Source organism: Branchiostoma belcheri, unplaced genomic scaffold (genome assembly GCF_001625305.1).
Source record: "Branchiostoma belcheri isolate BF01 breed outbred unplaced genomic scaffold, Haploidv18h27 scaffold221, whole genome shotgun sequence".
NCBI classification, from domain to species: domain Eukaryota; kingdom Metazoa; phylum Chordata; class Leptocardii; order Amphioxiformes; family Branchiostomatidae; genus Branchiostoma; species Branchiostoma belcheri.
The window spans coordinates 262,156-284,822 of NW_017803725.1; the positions used below are offsets into that span (position 1 = coordinate 262,156).

The following is a 22,667-nucleotide window of genomic DNA, read 5'->3' on the forward strand; positions in this document are numbered from 1 at the left end:
CGTAACTTCCAAAAAAAAATTTAGTCTTCACTTTATTTGTCATATCAATCAACAGGTTGTGTATATAAACCTGCTTTCCCCTCTGGTCTCTCAGTCACTGACGAAAGCTAGTGGATACTAGCTGAAACGTCTGACGTTTTCAAAATCATATCCAGTTGCTTGAGTAACTGTTTTTTGGCATAAATACTGTGTTGTGCGGCCTTAAGGCACGAATGACCTTACAGGGGGTAAGGAGGAAGGGTCAGAGGGTAAAGGGGCGGAATAATTAGTATTAGGTCACGTGATGTGTCTGTTCAGCCGGCGGGAAACGAGATTACATGTGTGGAGAAGAAGAAGAAGAAACAGAGCAAAAACAAATATTTTCCTTCTGTGGAGGTAAACATATAAACAAGCCCCACCTTTAGCGCCCAGTCAATGGACGACGGCCCCTCGTCTCCCGGAATGCCCGGATGTACGATGAGGACGGGTCGGGCCGGGTTGTTATACAGGCTGGGCGGGACCCGGCGAGTCAGGAACGGGCACACCACCTAACAACGCAACAAGGCAAGCAGAGATGGCACACTTCAACCCTTTGTCCTAAAGCGCCCCCTGGCAGAACATCTAGAGACTGCAGCATACTGTAAAATAACACACACACACACACACACACACACACACACACACACACACACATAAACACATCACAAAAAAGTTCATATAGATTGTTCAAAACTACAAATAATGAAGAAAAATATTTAAGTAATGAAAATATGACGGTGAGAAATGCAGTCACAAGGCTTTGAATTAGCTACCACCAATTTCATATTGAAATCAGAAGGCATACTCACACTCCCCTGGAACTACATGTAAGATTATGTAAAATTAATATTTTAATTTGAACAGGTTAGAGGACGAACGCCATTTTGTAATAGAATGTGAACTGTATAGTAAAGAAAGAAATGAACTGTATAGGTTTGTACAAAACCTATTCCCGTATTTTATACACTTTTAAGTGTAAAAAATACGGGAATAGGTTTTGTACAAACCTATACAGTTCTGTAGAAAACTTTATATTCCTAAGGCAACTACACAAACCATCAATCGAAAAACACATCTGTTCCTTTATTTCTTCATTCATTCATAAACACATGTAAAGTTTTTAACGTTATCTTCTCACCAGGTCCGGCTGATCTGCCTCTACCACCTCTGTCATCTTCTCACCACGTGGGTTGTCATGGACAATCACGTGATGGCCACGTGATATCAGCTCCAGGTACAGCCGCTGGGACAGCCCGTTGAAGGAGTTGCACAGAAAGGTGATTTTACGCTGTCTTCCCGAGGATTTTGTCGGATCTGGAGCGGCGAAGTCCACCCACGGGAGAGGGGAGACCTCCGGGGGTTGCTGGGATACCTTCTGAGATGGTTGCTGGGACAGCTGCTGGGGTACCTGCTGCAATGGTCGCTGGGAAAGGAATTTGAGCTGAAGTGACGTCGCAGCTGTGCGGACTGCAGACTTCTGCAGGTACAGCATGGACCGCCAGGTAGCGCGATTCTTCATGGTGGCGTTTATTATCATCTTCCTAGGATTCCTGAGACATGGAAGAACACAAGGTTGTAAACAAGAGTCAATCAAACGTCAGAAATGTGACATAAATTGCTGTGATGTAATGTGTGTGGCCATTTTACACTTGCTATTATGTTAATTAGCTGGGGTACGTAAATGGTAGCCTGGTTGCCTAATCTAATTACTAGTAACTGCCGAGTCTCTTTTGTCCACAGAAAGGACAGAAGGGCTAATTTAGGTTAACCGAGTGATACATTAAAGAGTTCAGAGACTGTGGCTTAAGTTACGACAACGAGGCAACCTTATTCTCAAGCACGCTCAGTCAGCGAGTCAAGTCTAGGGTTCAATAATTATAAAGGGTTAACTATCCTACAAAAACTCGGGGAACATAAGACAAATCAGACACAGTTTGGCCGGAAAAAGGGAAAAGCTTTAATTTGTGACTTTTCCGAAACAAACACAGGTGGAGAAAGGAGTGGTGGTGGGTGAAGAGACAAACAAAAGCAAGACCGGCACCCGCGTACCGTCAAGTCGAATGGCGTATCACGTGAACGTATCAAAGGTTACGGGCCGAAATAAAAGAAACAGGGGTTTTCTAGACAATTAACAAAAATTACCAAAGGTCAATTTTTCCCAAATGCCCCGTCCCGAGGTATATATGGTGAGATAACCCTTGGTCAGGCGCGATAACCACCAAATAAACCGTTGTTTATGAGGTGGTTATTACACCTGACCATGGATTATATCACCATATACACCGAGGAGAAGGCGGGGCATTAACGTTATTATCATATAGCCCATCCACCTGACAGTTATTTGACACAAATTCCTTTATAAAATTCCTCCATTGCCAAACTTCTCAAATTTATGTTACGTGGAACCAGAGATCTAGGCAATCATATGTGGTGACCACGTGACTTTGGAACAGTACCACTTTTAGTGGGGATGTCAAAAATTATGTTTAGTCTTTTTCTGTTTAAATTTCATTTATATCTTTTTATTTGTGTTGTATTTTGAAGTAAACTATTCAAAATGGACTACAATACGTTTTTGATAGATAGATACTACAAATCTAACACTATTGTTATTGCATATTGCCTGCCCCCTGTATAATGGTAAGGTCCAAAAAGTGGTCGATTATTCTGACTACTGACCACTTTTGAGGTTACGGCCTGATAGCCCATGGCAAATGGAGCCTTCTGATTGGTCGAGGCCTTCTGGCTATATGATAATAAACCCTACACTTAGACAGTGATCAATAACCCTCGTGGTAATAGAATCTCTCAGGTTTGAATCACTGCAATGTACATAATTATGGTGTTCTTCAAACGGAAAAGCTTGCCTGTGTCATTGAACGATTCACAGTGCTGACAACATAGCCTTGATATCGATGTTGGACTATTTCCAGGACCGAGGCAGCTTCTCGGCTCCCGGACCAGCATGCTAGCCAGCGCCTTGGCTCCAGGGCCAACATACCCGTAAGGAAATTATACCGCAGCCCCGCCTGAGCCTGAGAAACGGTCGCTAACTCGGGGAGTAGCGCGCTAATCTTCTGGCACCAAGGCTACTGATGCCAGAAATCTAAAACCTGGAGGCGTCTTTGGTCCACAGTAAGTGACATAATTCAAGATATCGATGTAAGGTTCCAGCGGTCACGGGTTCAGTTCCAGCTGGCCGCACTCAACGTCGTGTCCTTGTGAAAGAAACACGACCCAGATGGAATTTTAGTTACTTCGGCTTGGTTAATTCTTGGACCCTCTCCTTTCCTTTCTGGGTTGTGCGTTTCTCACAACCATACTCAATGCAATGTAGACAAAAGCGTACACAGTCCAAGTACGGTCATGAACAAGGGCCATGAATTAGCTAGCCTAATATAAATACTAGTAAGACGCAAACGGGATGGTGACCAAGATCGATTTTGTTTGTTTGGTATAACCTGTAGTAAAGCGTCTTTTAGGTAGAACACACCGATTTTGTACAGTAATGCTGGACTGTAAGGTTTGACCCCTACTGTTTCGTAAGTACAATCTGATATAGTTTAACGTGCTTGTACAGTCGCTCTCCTTAAACACAGCTAGAGGACGTCCCTAGACGGAAGCTAGGTACTCGTTTCCACATGAGGTTGAAAATAGGTGTAAAGTGCCATCTAAAAAGCAACAACAATCGGCCATGCAAGAGCATAACCCCACAAACATGTACAAGAAGAACTGAGAAGAAGAAAACAAACCTGGACTGTACTGTGTGTAGACGAGGTTGTCCTCCCAAGTCTTGAGCCTGAAGCTGAATAGAGGAAAACTGATCGGTCTTCTGTTGTTGCTCGTTTTCCTTACGGCGCCACCAGGGCGAGACGGGGTCAAGGTCTGGCCGGTGATTGGCCAGTCCGTACGACACGACGGTGTTTTGTGACCAGGAAATTTTATCCGGACGTGCAATAAATAATTCCCAACAGCTGGGTTCAAGCGCGAGCATGTTTCATGAAATTACGTAAGAAGTAGATGGTGGAGATTAAGCCCTTTAAAAGGGCAGTCGCATGGTAACAGCGTTAATCACGCGTCACGGCTGTGGAATCAGCTGCCTCAGTCTGATAAAGAGGCCCGCAGCATTAGTATATTTACCTCCATGAAAAATGGAGGTATTGTTTTTGGCGTGTCTGTCTGTATGTATGTATGTATGTATGTATATATGTATGTATGTCTGTGTGTCTGTCTGTCTGTGTTTCCGCAACTTTGTGGTCAGCATAACTTCAGAACGCCTTTATGGATTATAAAGATATTTGGTATGTTGGTAAGTCTGTCAGACCCTCCACCTTCTCCTGCTTCTCAACCTCCAGCAGGCAGAAGTCCAGGAAGTCTCGCCGGTTCTCGCGATCCAGGTTCTCGTGATGACGAGATACCTCCTTCTTTATCACCTTTTGGACCTTGAGAAACTCTTCCAACGCATTGATGCCGGCTCAATTTACTGTAAAATACCCGGGGAATAGTCAGAACTGGAGCGTTTTTGGTGACAAAGTAGCTCAGGAACTTTCCTCTTATATATGAACTGCCAATCTGATGTAAGCTATTCAAGAGGCAATAGTTATTGTTGTTCAAAGGGTAGTTACTTTGTATGATTTGTATGTAAGAGTGGCTACTTACAACTATCATAGATAATGGACTGAATAGAATGTCCCAGTTTTCTACCTACCGACGGGAATAAACCGTAGCAAGGGAAAAACGGTGATGATCTGTCCAGTTACAAGTTCAGTTAAGACCTTGACATCAGCCTCTAACAGTTCTCGGAACGTCTCGTCCCGGTAGTCATAGCGCTTCCCCATCAAAATGGAACAGATGACGTTTGCGACAGCCACGGTGACGTCATGGGCAATGTCAGAGGGGTTCCCATTGTATTCTGCAATCTGAACGAATTTCTCAGTATCTGCAAGTACGTGAGGTAGAGAGAAGAGGGAAGCGGTCTCATAGGTTTAACTATTAGTATTATAATCGCACATTTTACAGACCACATGCCTTTTTTCTTTATATTCCAACATATATTCACAAGACGTGGAGACGGCCCACTCAAGTTTTTCCAACTTATATTAATGCCGCTACCAACACATGTGGCAATACAATACTCATTTTCACCTGAGCAAAGTGAGGAATGTCGTGCCTTTCCCAAGGGCACAAGATCGGCGGCATGTCAGGACTCGAACTCGGGACCTCTTTTTTCCGAGTCTAGCACTCTGCCGCTACGTCAGACGACTTCGCTTAAATGCCCACATTCCTTTTTGACGGAGGTATTGTCAAAAGTTTTCCTCATTAGGGTAAAAATAGCACCACGAACTACAAAATATACCAAGAAACAATGTTCATAAAAATATATGATGTACTGCCCTCTCTACATAGTTTATTTGCATCGTGTCTGTTATACGCAGACGACGTTGTATTACTTTCCGAGTCCGATAAAGGACTGCAAAGCGCTCTAAATAGATTGAAAGACTTCTGTGCCAAATGGAAACTTCAAGTTAATTTAAAGAAAACGAAAGTTATTATTTTTAACAAATCTGGTCGGTCTTTCCCACACCAAAGTTTTATGTTTGGACAGGACAAAGTGGACATAGTCCACTCCTACTGCTACTTGGGCCTGAATATTACCTCATCCGGTAGCTTCTCTCTTGCAATAAAAACAGCTCTCACTCAAAGCAAGGAAAGCCATGTTTAGTCTCAAATCTTTACAACGTTCTTCTGTCTCTCCGAAGTGCCTGCTCAGAATATTTGACGCTTGTATCAAACCAATACTTCTGTATGGGTGTGAAATCTGGGGAAAAGATCCTGTAAACGAGACCTCACCAATCGAAAGTTCCCATAACCGTTTCTGTAAGAATGTACTTGGGGTTCATAGAAATTGTAGTTTTGTAGCAGCTAGAGCAGAACTAGGAAGACTCCCGTTAGATTTAGATATATCACTGCGTACTGTTAAATTCTGGACACACTTGACACAACTTAATACCGATACACACCCTCTGCAAGTTGACGCACTCCTGTTACAACGTAATTCCCTGTCATATAGTCGTAGACGGACATTGTTACAGCGAGTGAAGGAGATCCTCGATCACTGTGGATATTCCTACCTACTGCATATTGACAGTACAACCTGTGATCCTCAACATATGTATAAAGTATTAAGGACAAGGCTTTCAGACATGTACATTCAAACTTTCTTCCATAGTTTGTCTGTTAATACCGGAAAACAGATTCTATAGAAAATGTAAAACTGAATACCTAGAACATTGTGACTTCGATCAGCGCTCCGCTATTAGTAAAATTAGAATCAGTGCCCACTCCTTGGAAATCGAAAAAGGGCGATATATGAAACTACCTGTGTCGGAGAGAATTTGTAAATATTGCTCCTCAAATGCAGTGGAAGACGAAATTCATTTCATCTCTAACTGTCCATTTTATGACGACATCAGAAATCAATTATTTACCACCGTGTCCAAAATGCTGCCTTACTTCCCCACCATTCCTTACCACAAAAAAAACAATTTTACCACTAAAATCAAAGAATCCACATATTATAGAAGACGTGGGTAAATTCGTCTTCCATTGCCTAAAAAGAAGAAGTCAAACCCAGTAAAACTAGTGTTATGTCATGTTGTTGTTATGCCATCTTTGTAATGAGTGCAAAATTATGCGCAACAAGAGTTCCATGACCTCATACCTTTGCCAAATGATGTTGACCCTCCCGGTGTACAAATTATACAATTTTAGTTATCGTTCATCCAAAAAAGAGTCTCATTTTCATGAAGTATATTAATTAATATTTTGTTATTTGTCTCTAGTTTCTAGATCTGCTCTAGTATTGCTGCATAGCTTCGCTATGTTGTTCTTGTCCCTAATCTCCTCGCAGTGCCTTCTTGGAAATAAAGAATTCCCCTCAGTGGGGCCCTTGGGGCCTGACACAAGCAGTAGCTATTTGATGTGAACAATGCATTAGGCAAAGCATGCATGAACTATGACCTGAATTCTCTCACATGGTGTAACCCAAGAATGTTGGTGACTTTGAACAGGTAAACTTAGTTTTTTCCACAACACAAGGGAGAAAGGTAAACAACGTACCTTCCAAACATTTCAGTTTGGGACGCTTTCAAACAAGACTTGGTACAAGTTATAACAAGGCTTTATATTTATTGCCATGCACTGAACATCGAAACAGGAAGATGGAGAAACGTTCTGTTCACCAAAGTGTTTTTCCATTTTGATGGCATATCTCACACTTAGGCAGTTTTTATTTTCTGTCCCATATTTGTAAATATAGGGATATTACGGCGTCCTTGGCTTGAAGTTGACCTCACTTCCGTCTCAGCTCTGTGCGATGCCGCGTTACTTCATTGACTATCTGTATCTAACCTCTACCGGGCTTATCAGAAGGGGCTGAAAAGATCAGAAATTGGTTCAGTAAACTGATAACATGCCAGGGGAGTTGGTCGGCTGAAGGAGTACATTTCTGGAGAGCCAATTTTGGTGTGAAATGTACTCCTTCAGCGGACCAACTCCCCTGGCATGTTATCTGTCTATTTGGCCACATGCCACTCAAAATCCAACGTAAATTAGTATTTGCCAATGAATAAATGAAAGGAAATATATATAGGCATAAGAAATAAAAGTGTTAGGACAAATGCGTCTTCGGGAATCTAGTTTATAATTAGGGGAAGTTGTAACGATAAATTTTAACTTTATAGCCGATGGAGGATCAATACATATAATGTAACATTATGATATAATCACTTAGTTACATATTGATATCTTGAGATTTTAATTCAAAAGCAGAGGTTTAGGCTTCGGCTAATTGTTGATGTTTTATTCGTTTTTAACGCAGGCTTTTTTTTGTACTCATATTTTTTCTCCGGATGGCGTATTGAAAATTAACCTGCCAATGATACTGTTTTACCAACTTGATGCTGTCTTGCAGCCAGCAAAAGATCTGCTTGGAGAGCACTTTTCGGAACCTTCCTTCGTTGGTTATATTATTGTCATTTCTATCTATTGTGGGGTGTGGTTGTTGTTTTATAAACGTCAGTTTCGGCTCAACAACATCTGATTCCAGCCGTACATTGGTTTTTGTAGCGCTAATGATTGTAATTATGACCAGGTGGCACCCATGATGCATTGCGCCACAGACCGCGCCAACTGTGAATTCCAGAACAACATGGCGGCGGGAGACTGTTGGGAGGAGCTTTCATCTCAAAAGCTCTGTGATAAAAGCTCCTTGGTAAAAGGAAGGCTTTGAGAAGGGATATTCTGATTCAGAGATTCTTAACAGCATTTTATTTCTACCAATTAACCACAGACTTGTTGGGAGTGTCTTGACGGTTACAGGCCGTTACGTTTATTTGGGGAAGAAAACTGTCCAAAATGCCGCATACGAGCGGCACGCAATGTATACAGTTCCACCTTTCATACTTAAGTTGTTGCAGTTCTTAATACTATTGCTAGGTGGCAGTGTGAGACAGTCGGATCACCTTTTGACAGGGCTGATTACACAAAAAAGTTGTATTTTTGTGGAAATGTTTTCGGACATGAGGCCAATGGAATACTTCATTCTTGACTAGATGAAACAATCTTTGTTTAAATGTTTTCAAACTGGGAACGGTCCATCTTAAACTTGGATGACTTGGCAAATAAGTCGCTTTGGGCAGAAGTTATTTTGGAATGTTCTATTTTTGTACAGGTGTGAGTTTGGAACAGTTCATTTAATGGGAAGGACCCTGAGGTGACCCGGAGAATGACCTGCACTTTATCTCAGCTCATAATGTTTTGACTATCTCCAATGAGACTGACTTTAAAGAATCTGAGCGACAATTCCCCCTTATCTGAATTTTTGGTGACTCAGAGTTTTTACTTTAAAATGTCTGTGAAGTCTAATTGGAGCCGACGGCTTGCCAAGATGGACTCTGATATGGTGTGTTGCAACAGTCCTATTGTTTTCCTAGAGTCTGAAAGACATCGGATGCAATTTCAGGGTGACAAAACAAAAGCATTCTGGAGAGGAAATCTGTCTGATATTCACTTTTACTGTCATTTCTTAGCACATTTTCATCATCATTTCATACTTAAAGCGCTCAAAATAAGCTACGTGAACAGTCTCCTAATTTTGAAGTACCAATCATAAATAGCTAGAACGATACAAAACAAACAGCCGTTTTCTGTCAGTGATATCGCATTTTTGCCACACAGAAATCAGTATGAGTAGTATATAGTCGACAGCAGACACCCCATTTTCTAGCCGGAGCAGGTCAGAGGTCACCCTCATTATGTTAACGAGTATGCAGATTATGTTAAGGATATGCAGATGCATGCAGGAATGTAGCTAATGAGCTAATTAACGACATACATCGATTATATTGATATATTCATAACTATGAGTTAATTTATTCATAACTATGAAATATTTATGTTGTTATAAATATTATTTATGTATTTTTTAATATGATATATATGATGAGGGTGTCATGACGTCAATGGAGGAGGTCAGATAAAGGTCAGTGTGCACTTTTTGAACCCGGTAATCTAAGAAATATGTTGTCAAGGCAACGTTATTGAAGGACGATACCACGCCTACCGACATTGTTACTTTGACAGTAAGCTATTCAACATGACAGCGGGACCGTCGGGATTGCATCATGAAGTGGGGGCGTGGTTAAAGTCAACGTCTGTAGTACCTGATTGGCCGCATGGCAAGCGTTGGTGTCGTGATTTGCGGATCCGGAGTAGTCGATTGGTTTGCATGTGAAGGTGATTGGTGGAAGGTCTGTGGGTGTTGGTCAGAAACTTTTATAAAGTGGCAGCAGAAACTGGCGAGAAACCAGTCCCTCTTGCGGAGACAAAACTGCATCGAAGTCCGTCGGTAGCGAACGAAGATCGAGACCGAAATGCCATGGCACATCAGCAGAAGAAGCAGCAGCAGACGCGCAAGTCTTCACTGGTGTGTGTATGTGTGTGTGTGTGTGTGTGTGTGTGTGTGTATGGGTATGCGTGTGTGTGTGCATATAAAATTATGCATTTATCGATATACATATATCGATATAAACATGTTGCTCCGGAGTAAAATATTAGAGGTTCACTCTAGAAGTCAGAAGTTCCTAGAGGAACAAGACCCAAGACAGCCTCTCCACCATTACAAACACATCAGCAGAAGACTTAAGTCCAGAAGGAGTTTTATGGTCGTACAGGATTTGTACCCCAAGGACTCTGCCACGTACCGACTGGACCAGTGGAGAACTACAGACCCTTCTCCTCCAAACGAAGCTCTACAGAGCCCATGTGAGTCTCTACCTCATATGGTACCCATTTGCCTAGAAGGAAATGGGCCGCTCTGAACAGAGCTAGGTGTGGAGTGGGCAGGACCAGGGACAATCTGCTAAAATGGGGACGAGTGAGCTCAGCTGACTGCCCATGTGGACACCCTACCCAAACCATGCAACACATCCTACAGGACTGCGAATTAGGACCATCTGTCACCAAACGAGACCTGTACGATGTAAACCAGGAAGCCCTGGACTGGCTGGAGCAGTGGGCAGACAAGATATGATGATGATGATGGATGACATCCTCTGTAAAACCCCAAGCTAGTGCGCACGGGCAAATAAAAAATTCCAGCCAAAAAACATATAAATAGCGGCTTTTACGACAAGCCGGCAAATGCTGGCCTTTTGCGGCATTTATCTGTCGGCACTGTACTCAGATTTCTTGAGTTCTGTGGAGCTTCAGTAGCCTGCGTGCTGTCCTCCATAGTTAACCGCTGGTTGCCTATTGTCGCTAGCTAACATGGAGCCCAGGCCAGACGTACCACATGTAGAGAGGCCATGATACCAGTAATAATTTCCTCCTTATATACTCTTAAACCAGTATGTTCAACATTATTAAACAACATGCATGCGTAAGGAAAAGAGTACTCTGACACACAATGTGCGATGCTTTCAGAATGAATCAAAATGTATTCCTGTTATCAGTTAAATGTGCAGCATTCATGATTATGTTTCCTTATTATGACGTTTTAAGGGTTAACTGATCATGATCCAACTTCTGGGCTGATTATTACATACACTAGAATTATACAAGGAGATTTGATGGTACATGTAGTTCCTTGGGAAGCAATACATACTGGGTAGCAGCAGTAATGACAGTAAAAACATAGCACAGAAAATAAGACAACTAAACATAGACCACTGAGCAAAACTAAACACATGCAATATGTACAACTAGGACAATTTTACATGTTAAGCTCCAAGTTCCGCAACATTCAAAACGTAGGCCACACCAATTTAATTTGTTGGTTCTCGGATTTTTTCAGAAAAAATATGAAGCGACAGGGCGAAAAAAAAAATAAAAACAGGTCTAGGCATCCTATTATAGCCCCAAATGCTACGATATCGGCCATGAAGTCAACAAAAAAGGCTGGGTTAAAATTTAAAGTATAAATTTTGAACTTTTAATCAAGCCACTGCATTGACAGATAAAAAAACTGCAACAACTAGGAAGAAAAAGAATTTCCTCAACTATTGGGGGCAAAATATGAGCATTTTTTAGTTGATTCAGAACCAGAATTTTTTTTTTTTTGTCAAATCAGAAAAAAATGAAGAGGCGAATCCGAGAACCAACAAATTAAATTGGTGTGGCCTTACTTTATAAAATTATAAAAGCTACATGTATCGTAATAACCAGTAACCTAATACATGTCTAAAACCCAATATCTAACTTAGTTCATCTTGTTAACTATGTTTTCTAAGTTCTTAGAATCAAAACCTTTCACGATATACATTCTACATAGTATTACGGCATTAAATCATGGTGCGTGCTTTGCACATTGGAAATTAGATATTACATTGCTCATCAAAATGCATTAAGCAACATTTTCAAAAGACAGAATCGTCTGTATCAGTATAATTGGTATAACCACCCTTCGGCATAACACAGCAGCTTTGCAGGCACGCAGCACAATGGTATAGCTATATCAGACCGAACGACAATCTATGATTATACAATGTATAGATTCATAGGATCACACTTGCAAGTAAAATTCATCATACAATTATAAAAATTACAACATTTACGTTATAATTATCTAGCCTCTGTTACTTTCTTCAACTTAACAAAGATTTTGTTATTATGCTCTGTTCTGATTTTATACCATGTTCTAGACAGCAAGCATTCAAAACCCAGAAACTATCACAAAACTGCATGGAGTAAAAAAAACATGGTCTGGGGCTGAAATGCTGGAAACATCAACCAGAAAAATACTATGGCAAGAGCAGCAGTTTGACAAGAATTTAGTGCCAAAGCAAAGTACCCCAAACATCTATAGGGAACCCTATTGCACTCACAACAACTATGAAAAATAAACTATGCAACAAAAAAAAAAAACAACTTATGAACTTATATGTCATCTTCAGTTGCAGAAAGGAAGACTTGCATGGGATTACAAGACTAAGTGGACAAATCTTTTTACACCTTGATTAGCACCGTCATCAAGCACTGTGCATTATAAGACACTTTGGGCAGGGAACTTCATCTATAATTGATAAATAACAAACAAACCAATTCTCCTCTATGTTCACAATCGCATTAGTACTGTAAGCATTGTATTGTAATTTGTTTGCTTAGCCTGAGTGTCATCCGATTTGTAATGGCAACACCGAAACACAAATCGGATGGCACCCAGGCTAATTATTGCTTGTGTGGGATTCAATTTTCTATCTATGGTGGCCAGAGTGACAAAAAGATCTCTAATGTTGACTAACATGGAAACTACCCAGCCCATTAGCCCATGCGACAGGTGACCAGATTACAGTGATGGCCGCATAGAGTATCTAAAAAGCACAATCATTATTTGTTGGAAGGCCAGTTTTGTTAAAATTGTGGGTGATGTAGAGAAGTGCTGGCCACTTCTAATGGACAATTGGCCATTTTTCTAACATTGATAAATACAATATATTAACATGGCTTGTAATTCTATGTAATATTGCCTATGGAAGTCAGACCCTGGAAAATTGTATTAGTTCATCCAACTTAACTCCAGCGCCAATCCATATAATTATGATATAATACGTTAGAGCAAAATCCTTCCCACAGCTTTTGGGGAATCCCCCATTTCTATAGCCCTTAATGGGCCACACAGTGGTGCAAGCACTTAGCAGCAGGGGTTTGTCCACTGATAGTGCTGACTGTAAGTCCTATACTTAAGCGCTAAGCAGATAAAGCAGTCAATTTGAAGCCCTATCAACATAATGCAGGGCAAACAGACTAGCTGTACCAATCTAAAAAAAAAACACATTTCTTACCTTCTAATCAAATTATATGGAGCTCTGTCTAGCAAATTGTACTAAACAACCGTTACCTGAACCTGTGGTCGAAAAACTTTTCTCCAATGTGTAATTGTAGATGAGTCAAACTTTCTGCAAATAAATTAAGCCTCCATACTATATATAATTTTTTATACAACTTTCTAAAATCATTACATCCCAAACCTGATTTTTTTCAATCTACTAAATTGCAGATTGTATAATTTTGTCTTTTGCAATCTTGAAAACCATCCTGCATAATGCATAACGCAGAAGGTTATTTTGAACACTGTGAACAGAGAGAAGATGGACGTAAGATGGATGTCTGCCTGCTTGGGAAAGCCAGGACGGTAGGTTTCCTGTCCACTATCTTTCATGGTTCACTCTGCATGTGTATAGTAAAACTTACTTATTGTAAAAAAATTCTAGCCGGGCAAGTATCCCTATTTCATTTCTAGTAACCCTATCAAAATGAAATATCCTCTCGAAAACAAATTTTGTAACGTTGACCTGAGGAATAAATACAGATAGATAACAGGCTAGAAAAATACTGCTCAAATACAGAACAAATCTCTGGGAAAATACTGTTCAAAGTGTCCATGGCCATCAGTTGTAACTGCAGGAAGACAGGATACAGCAGCCTCTGAGGTTACACCAGTGTCTCCTTGTACAGATCCTCTTCCTCTTCTGTAGGGTCAAAACACAAGTCTTACATCACTTGAAGTAACTTTATATAAACTTCATTAACTTTCATACAGAGTCTACGTCATTTGTAGCTAATCTTCCTGGAGTTTAGAACAGCACTGCAAATATCCAGGTAGCATTTTTCTCATGATAAGTTAGTTGCTTACAATATTGTTACAAAATTGTGCTTGTTGCCAAGTCATGCTTTACTTTGTAACGTTACCTTGTTAACTTTTTAAATGCAATTCACCATGTTTCATCATGTTTGTATTATCTAAGTTAGGAGCATCAATGAAGGTTGGGATCCAGGCAATAAGAATTATCAAAATAGCAGTTACCCAGGCAACAGGTACTAGATTTTGATGTTGAAAAGGAGTCCAACGACTCCAAATGTCTCTTCCCCCCCTCCCCTGCATCACACATTACTTTTAGGACAAATTACAATTTCATTTGATACGTAACAAAATGGAAATAACTGCGGAAACAGAGACACCAAGAACAAAACCTCCGTACACGGAGGTAATTACTCAGAACCTGACCTCTCAGAGAAGTTATTACTGTGATGTCACCATCTTCTGTCAGCTCCTGAAGGCCGTATGTGGCATCCTCTGTGGACATGATAATTATTGATTATGCAGAACGATTAGTGATAATACACAATAATCATTGATAATACACATTCAACCGATATTGATAATACACCATGATTATTGATAATGGGAGGCAATGTTACGACACAGTAATCATAAAAAAGATATGTTGTTTGGTTCCTGATTTAAGGCCTAACACCTCTAGTGATTAGTTAGTTGATTTGAATATACTGTATCAACATTTTTCCTCGTTTTCTTATGTGACACAAACATCAGATGACATGCAAGAAATAGAGGATAATGAGAGAGTTTTTACTTGAGTTCAGGTCTCTCTCGTTTCCCTCTGGGTCTTTGGTGTCCTGGACTGGAGACCGAGCATCTAAAATGACAGACAAGATGATTACAAGGTGCTTTAAAAAGAAAAATTGAAGTTCATTTCAGGTTAATCCACATCTCATAGTAACAAAACCGACACATACACTAATCATATCTTTAACTATGTTAAGTCATCAAGCTTTCATAAGATAGATGGTATCATACAGTCACACTGACTACAACAATAATAATAAATACCCTGGGTGACTAGAAAAACTTACTCTGTACCCAGAGCTTCTGGCACACATGTAAACCATAGACGCACTACACCTAATATATAACGCCATCAAGCTTTCGTAGAGAGATGATGCCACAACTGACTGCAACAAACACACTCTTGTTCCACACATTATACAAACATCTAACTTGAGAAATGTTTTACCCTTTATGAAGGTTGTCCCTTCTGCTCCCTCTGATCTGGTTGGGATTTCTTCCAGACCGTCGTTAGTTTCCTCTGGAAATTACAATTTATTAATTATTAGTTCATCAGAAGTCAGGACATGGGTTATTACGAGCCCTTCATAGAAGTCAAGATGCAAGTCCAGACTACTGTTACAGTGTTTGGTGGAGTGAAGGTTGCACAGGTGCCATTGATGGGCTACAGTTGGAACAAGTATAATTGTACATGGCATATTTGGAATTTTCCTATCACTTCATCAATGATGGCTTCATCTCTCAAAGCATGATAATGACTGTCACAGCTTTCCACAGCAAAGAAAGGTAAGAACTTACTCAGAGAGAGATCTCGCTCATTGTCTTTTGGGTCATTCGTGTCCTGAACTGGATAGCCGGCAGCTGCGAAGAAACATAATCATAAAATTTTCATTTTAGCTGTTAAGATTACTACATTCCTCCAAATCGGAGCACAAAATTATAGAAAGTACCATTTAGCTGAATTACATGTTAAGTTGTACCATATCACTACCAACATGACTGCATTTCTGCAATTATATACGATTTTGTACGAAACTGTCACCTAAGCTTCGTAAGCACAGAAATAGATACTAACCTGATGCAGCTTCTTTAGGGTCCGTCTCTGAAAAGGGAAGGTTGAATAAATTTTGTCATTCTTTACTGACACTCTTGAGCTTTCCTGTGTAAATCTGGTATGAAAGGTGAAGTAACTAACAGCTAACCTAATTTTGTAGTTCATTCCTAAAAAAAGTCTTACAGAACAAGTAACTGCTTATGTATGTTAAAGAGTCTTGCCCAATGAAGCATATTATTATGTATAATAATATTATGATTATGAAATTTACAATGCAACAGGAAAATTTGTCCTTACAAGTTACATATCACTGCACAAGCTATACAAGTCATGAAAAGCTGTTTATGCCAAGAGATGGAGACAGATGAAACTCACCTTCATCCCCATCTTCCTCCTCCCCAGCATCACTTTCCCGCCCTGTGACTGTGTTGTTTGGCACAGCCATCAGATGTTCCAGCTGAGACCCTCCTGTGATGATTCATGAATCAGATGTAAAACCACTGATGGGTGAGATTTGTTGTTACCATTCAAACATTTTTATCATCAAAGATTCAACACATTTAAGGCACCAATTTCTTTTCAGGTCACCGTGTCGGGTGTATGATAACCCTAACTTTGCATAACTTCTTTTAAACTTCTTTTTCTTCATAAGCCATGAAAGAGGTGCTACCACATTATAAAATTGTAAAACGTTTTTTGATTTAGGTATATATTCACACACCTTCTGGGTCTGGTCTGGCTTGTCGGTTGCTTGCTGCTTTTCGCTGCCTTTTCTCCAAGACACAAAAAATTGTAACAGCTACAGCTACAATAAAGAATACTACTAGTACAGAACTCCCGGCAATCATGGCTATCTGAGTTGGTTGGAGAAGTTCAACAGGCCGAGGTGACTTCCCTCCAATGGCTTGTGTTGTTGTCACTGGAGAGTTGTTTTCCGGTTCCAGAGAGTCTCCAGTTGGCACGCTGCGAGAGTCGTCTTTCGGTGGTGACGTCTCTTCTGAGGAAACTAAGGAAACAAGACTTTTGAAAAAAGTTTATCTCGGCCGCTGGCCATGTAGTTTTGTGTTCTTGGAGGATGTCCACATAGATTTGTGTAACTGCTAGAGAGGAAAGAATGTATTACCTAGTATGTTCATACCTGTAACACCAAACAGGGTAATAAGTTGGCTTCCATTATCATTTGCTTCAATGGAATTAGTGAAAAATGATCATTGCTAAATACAATATAACGTTAAGTATATGTAACCACTACAATAATTTTCATTTTATTTTATTTTTTTATTTTTATTTATTTTTTATTTATTTTCATTTTATTTTTTATTCTGTTTTATTTTATTTCATTTAATTTTATTCTATTTTATCCGTTCTATGCATTATCAAACTTCTCCTCTACTGCTAGAGCTACTAAAACTTCAGACCGAATATATTAAACATTTTAATTCGCCCCCTCTAGCGGTTTGGGCCAAATTGCAGCTTTCCAAAAAAATCCAAGATGGCGGCGGCAGATCGGGGCGCGGCTCGGCGATTGCCGATTTCATTGTATTTTCCTTGGTCTTTTACGCGATTCAAGCAAAGAGAACAAGTTGACCACAAGAACAAAAGAGTAATACAGCACTGGGAATCTAATGGTCCGTTTTGTTGGGCGGTAATTTCTCATTTCAAGTGAATATTTACTTGCGTCACAGTGATTTATTCACCAATCAAAAGCGACATCTTGCGACTGAAGCAAATATGGAAGGTTAATGTACATAATTTATGTCATTGATTTATTGGTCCAATTACAGCAGCTATTAGCGAAATTCTAGAACATTAAATGCATACTATGATATAAAACAATGGTTTTGTGGTAAACAGCATTTCCTCTTTTTAGCAACTTCGTTGTATCAGAATAACGACACTATCATCCGGTAGGTCGACACCACAAAGTAAAGTATACATGCAGAGTAATTGGTTTCATTGGGTTTTTTTTTCTACGGTCGAAATACAAGATTTATTCCATCCAACCATCCAACGTACATATTTTGGAGCACAATATCTCGGCCGCTTCAGGCGGCCGAGATAAAAAAGGAAGTTTATCAATGATCAATGCAGCGACTTTTGTTTTGACTGTTCATGGTAGTACATTGTACAATGTAGGTGTTAAGAATTTGTTCATGACAAAACAAAGTGTCTCGCATTTACCACCAGTGAGTTGTAGATCTAGAACAAACTTCTGCACAGTTACGTTGTACTGAAATAAAACCATATTTCTCATCGAAAGTGAAAGATTTTATGTGTAGGATATACAGTTGCTTATGTGATGGACATAGATATGTGAATAAAATCATTTAAAAAACAAGTCGATATAACATACTGAGCTCCCCTGGCCCTGTAGCAGGAATGAGTAAGGCCCCACACACGGCATCTTGTCCCGGTGAGCAGGGCTGGAGTGTTGTTCTCTGTAGGTCCCTACAGTCGGTACACACCGTGCAGACTTGGGTGGCAGACAGCTGGTCTGAGTACGTCCCGGGGTGGCACGCCGTGCACTTGGTGTCGTACGTGGCCACAGCTGTGAACGACAAAACAAAATAACAGAACAGATATTCCAATTAAAGTTCATCTGCGATGTTAGTTTACATCTATGACCCGTTGCTGGCGTTAGATTTCTATGTGACTTACAATGTAGGCTTCAGGACATTTCAACTTGAGAAGGATCAATAGTTTGTTGTCATAAAGTTTTAAGCCTTTACCCTCATGATGACAAAAATACAGCTACTAGAAGGATGTTGCTATCATGACTGTAGGGAGATGTTAAACGCTAAAAATAATAACATTAGGACTGTTCCTAAAGTCATATTTCAGTAATACAGTCAATAAAAAAATTAATTTTTGAGGGGATATTGCAGTATAGGTGTAGAAAGAAGGTTTTTATGGCATTTAAATTTGCAGTTAAAGCAATTCTGTAGCACTGTTAGTAATGTACCAGAAATGTGTATATATTATAGTAAATTGTAGAGTCATGAATTTGGAGTTGCCAGAAAAACCATGAAATAAAAAAAAAACACGGCAAACATTTCCAGATTTATATATAAGATACAATGTATATGGAGATACATATAAGATACAGTCAGCCTAGTCACAACTTATGAGAAAATCATTACCTATAATGGAGACCCCCTCGCCTACTTTGCACTTGGTGATCTGCCGACATCCCCGCTCTGTTTCGTTCCAGTACTTCCCAGCTTCACACTTGCAAACTGTGTCCTTAAAACAGCAACAAAATACAGAATTTCTTATATAAGCTTGCTGAAAGTACACACACAATTTTTAAGGTAAATTTCAATTACTTGAATATATATTAAGCAGAAAATACAAATCCAAAACATTGTAAACAGTTTCTGTTAACAGCCCAGTTTTCTAACTTTTCATCAATCACTATATATAAGTATTAAAATAATACAATTAAGTTTTGGGTAATGGACTTTTGGTATCAAAGACTTACCTTAGTCTAGCAGAAAATGTATCCTCATTGATAAGGATCCTCCACATCATTGGAATTATAATATAAGCCTGTTTAAACAGTGATAATTAGCCTGGGTACTATCTAAGTTAGTTTCATTAGGGCTGCCAAATTACTCTCCCTCACAAAATACACCAAGAAAAGTCTGTGTGACTTTTCATACTTAACTTTTGACATAGATGACTACTAGTATGTATCTAATGCATCGGTTTACTGAACATGTACATGTACATACCGTGGTGATATATACAACAGATGTAAAACAAAAGGCACTGGAAACACAGTGACAACCTATACTGGTAATGTGAGAGCACAAGACAAACATACATGAGTCCTGTTCCCTTCCCTGAGGACCACTCCTGTCCTTCCATCCTTGATGTCATGGTGCAGCAGAGAGTCTGACGTAACACAGGCACTGTGGGGTATACATCTTTCCACTTTGTACTGGGGAGGGGGCTGGTAGGTTCTGGGTGGGCATGGGGCACATCTGGAGGTCTGAGTGTTACAGTAGGACCCTGTATGGGGGGTACAGATTAAACATGAACACAGACACTGTGGGGTATACATCTGTACACAGTGCACCGTACAGCAGGCTTTGCATGCTCTTTTTTTGCATGCAAGGCGTAATCAGTCTTTTTTGGCGACGCCTTTGGGGCGGAGGCATTTGTGTAAGTACTACGATCGCTTTGAAAGAATTTCAAAAATTACACGAATGCGTTCCCCAGGGAATTGGTTTGGAGGAAACCTTCGGCCATGTGGTTTTTGCATCAAGCAGGTAACTTACACGGGGTGCCCACGTGCCACCCATCCAGCTGCCTGGCATGATTAATTAGTGGTCATCCGTCTTCTCCCCACACCATGGACAGAGAGCACAGCTGTCTTTGGCCAAAGACCATATTCAAACAGGTCACAGAGAGAAAAGAAATTATCCGTCCTTTTGGGACCCACAAAAGGTAAAAAAAAAGTCAAAGGAGTAACAACTTCAGACCAGACATAAAATCCAGTCTCTGGTGGAGGATAGAGTGAAGTGGAGGATGGTTTTCAGTTTGGTTCTAGCAGGAACTCGACCAAAGTAAAGTAAGTAAGTATGTCATCATAAAATCTATATTGCTGGGGAAGAACGGCTGATTCCTCCTATACATGTATTTGGTATATTGCCCCACACCTCCTCCACCCATCCTGTAAATTTCACTACGTGCATGTCTTTATAACATAGGGAAATATGTTTTTCTGATAATTGTAATGTAGATTGCTAGCTCCACCACATGAAATAATATATATCATTCAGTCGTCGCCTTGGCAATGATTTTTATTGCCTCAGCCTTGTTAGTCTTCGTAATCTGTAGACTGCAGACCCCAAATCATAGTAATTTGCATATTAGATGTAGCGTGTAATTGGTCGTATTCAGCTCTTAGAATTTAATGTAATTCATAACATAATCGGCAGCAAAAATGTTCCGTAATCCTTAATCACTATCCCCCCAAGAAGGCCCTCATTTTATAAGACCTTACCTGCGGAGCATAAGTTGAAAAAATCACAAGTTTGCTGTTGAGATGGTGCAGCTTCATGGACGGGTGCAGCAGAACAAAACACAGGCAGGAAACATGCAGTAATCTGAGAAGTGAACAAGTAACGACAGTTAGAGATTAATGTACACCATGCAGATATTCAACAGGTGGAGAATTAGACCTGGCATTAAATCCCTGAAAAAACACATTACAGACTACACTTTAGATAAAATAAAGGATGGTTCCATTCTACTACATGATCCACAGTATCATACAAATGGCAATAATCTACCCTGGAAGCCAGAACTCGTTTTCTGGGCTGCAAGAGCCCTTCACCCCCTGGTGTAAATTAACGCTACGGGGGAGTCTAGCCCGGGGGGAGTTTGGCTGGCCCTACCAACGATAATAGGGCCGGACAGACCCCTCTGGCTCAACTCCCCCGTAGCGGTAATTTAGATAGGTGGGCAAAGGGCTCTTGGCTGCCGAAGGAAAACAGCTAACGGCCCGATACTAGTTTGGCATCCAGGGTAGCAATAATAAGCACCAGGAAAGTTACTATACTGCATATATTAAGTCAACAGACCCCGACTGTAATCCCATTTACTGTGACATATTCTAACTTTATCCATATATACTACATACTATTGACACCCCCTCCTGCAGTTCCAGTCAAACCTCAGTATACGTATAATCCACCACTTTTTTGGGGGGGAGGGGGGTTGTTTGATATACTATCTATGGAATTCGATAGAAGGACAGTCAAACTGCCCAAATAGGATGAATACTCAATGACGAAGAAGCCTAAAGCTGAAACTGTTTGGTGACAAGCCAGCAAGCAAGAATCTGTAAGGTTGAAAAATCTTGAGGATCCTGGCATAATTACTAGTAGGCAAAAAGAAAAAAAAAAAGGCAAAACGTCCCATCACGGAATCACTGACACAACGGGCCTGGACAGGAATCGCCTGGGGAAAACTTCGAGGGAAAACACCGCCGCGATCATGAGGGACGAGCTGTGAATCGTCCGAGAAAAATATCTTTCTGACATGGAATATTTATGATCTTCTACTCGGAAAAAAAATTGCCCCCCTCCCCCTTTTTCACCGCCCACTGAATTCGTCGAGGGTCGGGTTCGAAATCGGTACATAATTTTAATAGAGGGTTCAAAAACTTACCAGAAATACCAGACTAGTTTGGTATAGCATAGCTGCTCAAGCCGCCACAAAAACGCAAAATCATGCGTTGTTATTCGCGTAATTTACGTAAAACTAAAAAACTAAACTCAGCTCAGCTCTGCAGACTTCTTCGACAACCGATGACGTCACTGCCGGCGCGCGAAAAGGATCATGGATCGCTCGTGAACATGAACTTTTTTTTTGCCATACTGAGTCTAAAGACACTTCAATCACAATTTGATACGTAAAAAAAATTCCAGCAAGACAAAAATTGACATCCTTATTAATATCACTGCGATTTAATAGCGGTGACGTGTTTTTCCCAAATACTTGTTGATGTTATGACGTGCGTGCTTGTGACGAAGGGGATTCCCCGTTTTGAAGCCGCCAATACCATAGTAACAACACGTACAATGCAGGATACCGTATGTATATACTCAACACCCTACCTGTATAAAATCGCTTCTAGCGATTCAAAATTGCAAGTTACGG

General features: G+C 40.3%; 2 protein-coding genes across 2 annotated transcripts in view; both read right to left on the reverse strand.

The window, feature by feature from the left end:
* LOC109470381 (hydrogenase maturation factor HoxX-like) overlaps positions 1 to 1,537 on the reverse strand; it is a 14,415-nt gene extending 12,878 nt beyond the window's left edge. Inside the window, exons 1-2 of the mRNA XM_019769316.1 lie at positions 1,157 to 1,537; positions 399 to 527 (exon numbers count right to left, since the gene is read on the reverse strand). Coding sequence (XP_019624875.1) covers positions 399 to 527; positions 1,157 to 1,537 — 510 coding nt within the window. The remainder of the gene's footprint in view (positions 1 to 398; positions 528 to 1,156) is intronic.
* A 10,107-nt stretch (positions 1,538 to 11,644) lies between these two features.
* On the reverse strand, positions 11,645 to 22,330 carry LOC109470384 (tumor necrosis factor receptor superfamily member 16-like). The gene is made up of 13 exons (XM_019769322.1): positions 22,176 to 22,330; positions 21,007 to 21,109; positions 19,822 to 20,009; positions 19,136 to 19,238; positions 18,349 to 18,543; positions 16,717 to 17,001; positions 16,371 to 16,463; positions 16,017 to 16,043; positions 15,740 to 15,802; positions 15,390 to 15,461; positions 14,949 to 15,011; positions 14,582 to 14,650; positions 11,645 to 14,045 (listed from the first exon to the last, which is right to left on the reverse strand). The coding sequence occupies exons 1-13, from the start codon at positions 22,203 to 22,205 to the stop codon at positions 14,008 to 14,010; spliced, it is 1,329 nt and encodes a 442-aa protein (XP_019624881.1). The 5' UTR covers positions 22,206 to 22,330; the 3' UTR covers positions 11,645 to 14,007.
* Between the last annotated feature and the right edge of the window lie 337 nt (positions 22,331 to 22,667).

What these genes read in the sequence shown, in the direction of transcription:
- LOC109470384 (XM_019769322.1), bottom strand. Translation starts at nt 22,205, where the DNA reads ATGCTATACCAAACTAGTCTGGTATTTCTG. An exon ending in CGAGGGGGTCTCCATTATAG is followed by an intron (nt 18,544 to 19,135) that starts GTAATGATTTTC and finishes TGTCGTTCACAG; the next exon opens with CTGTGGCCACGTACGACACC. An exon ending in AGTAATAACTTCTCTGAGAG is followed by an intron (nt 14,046 to 14,581) that starts GTCAGGTTCTGA and finishes TTGACCCTACAG; the next exon opens with AAGAGGAAGAGGATCTGTAC.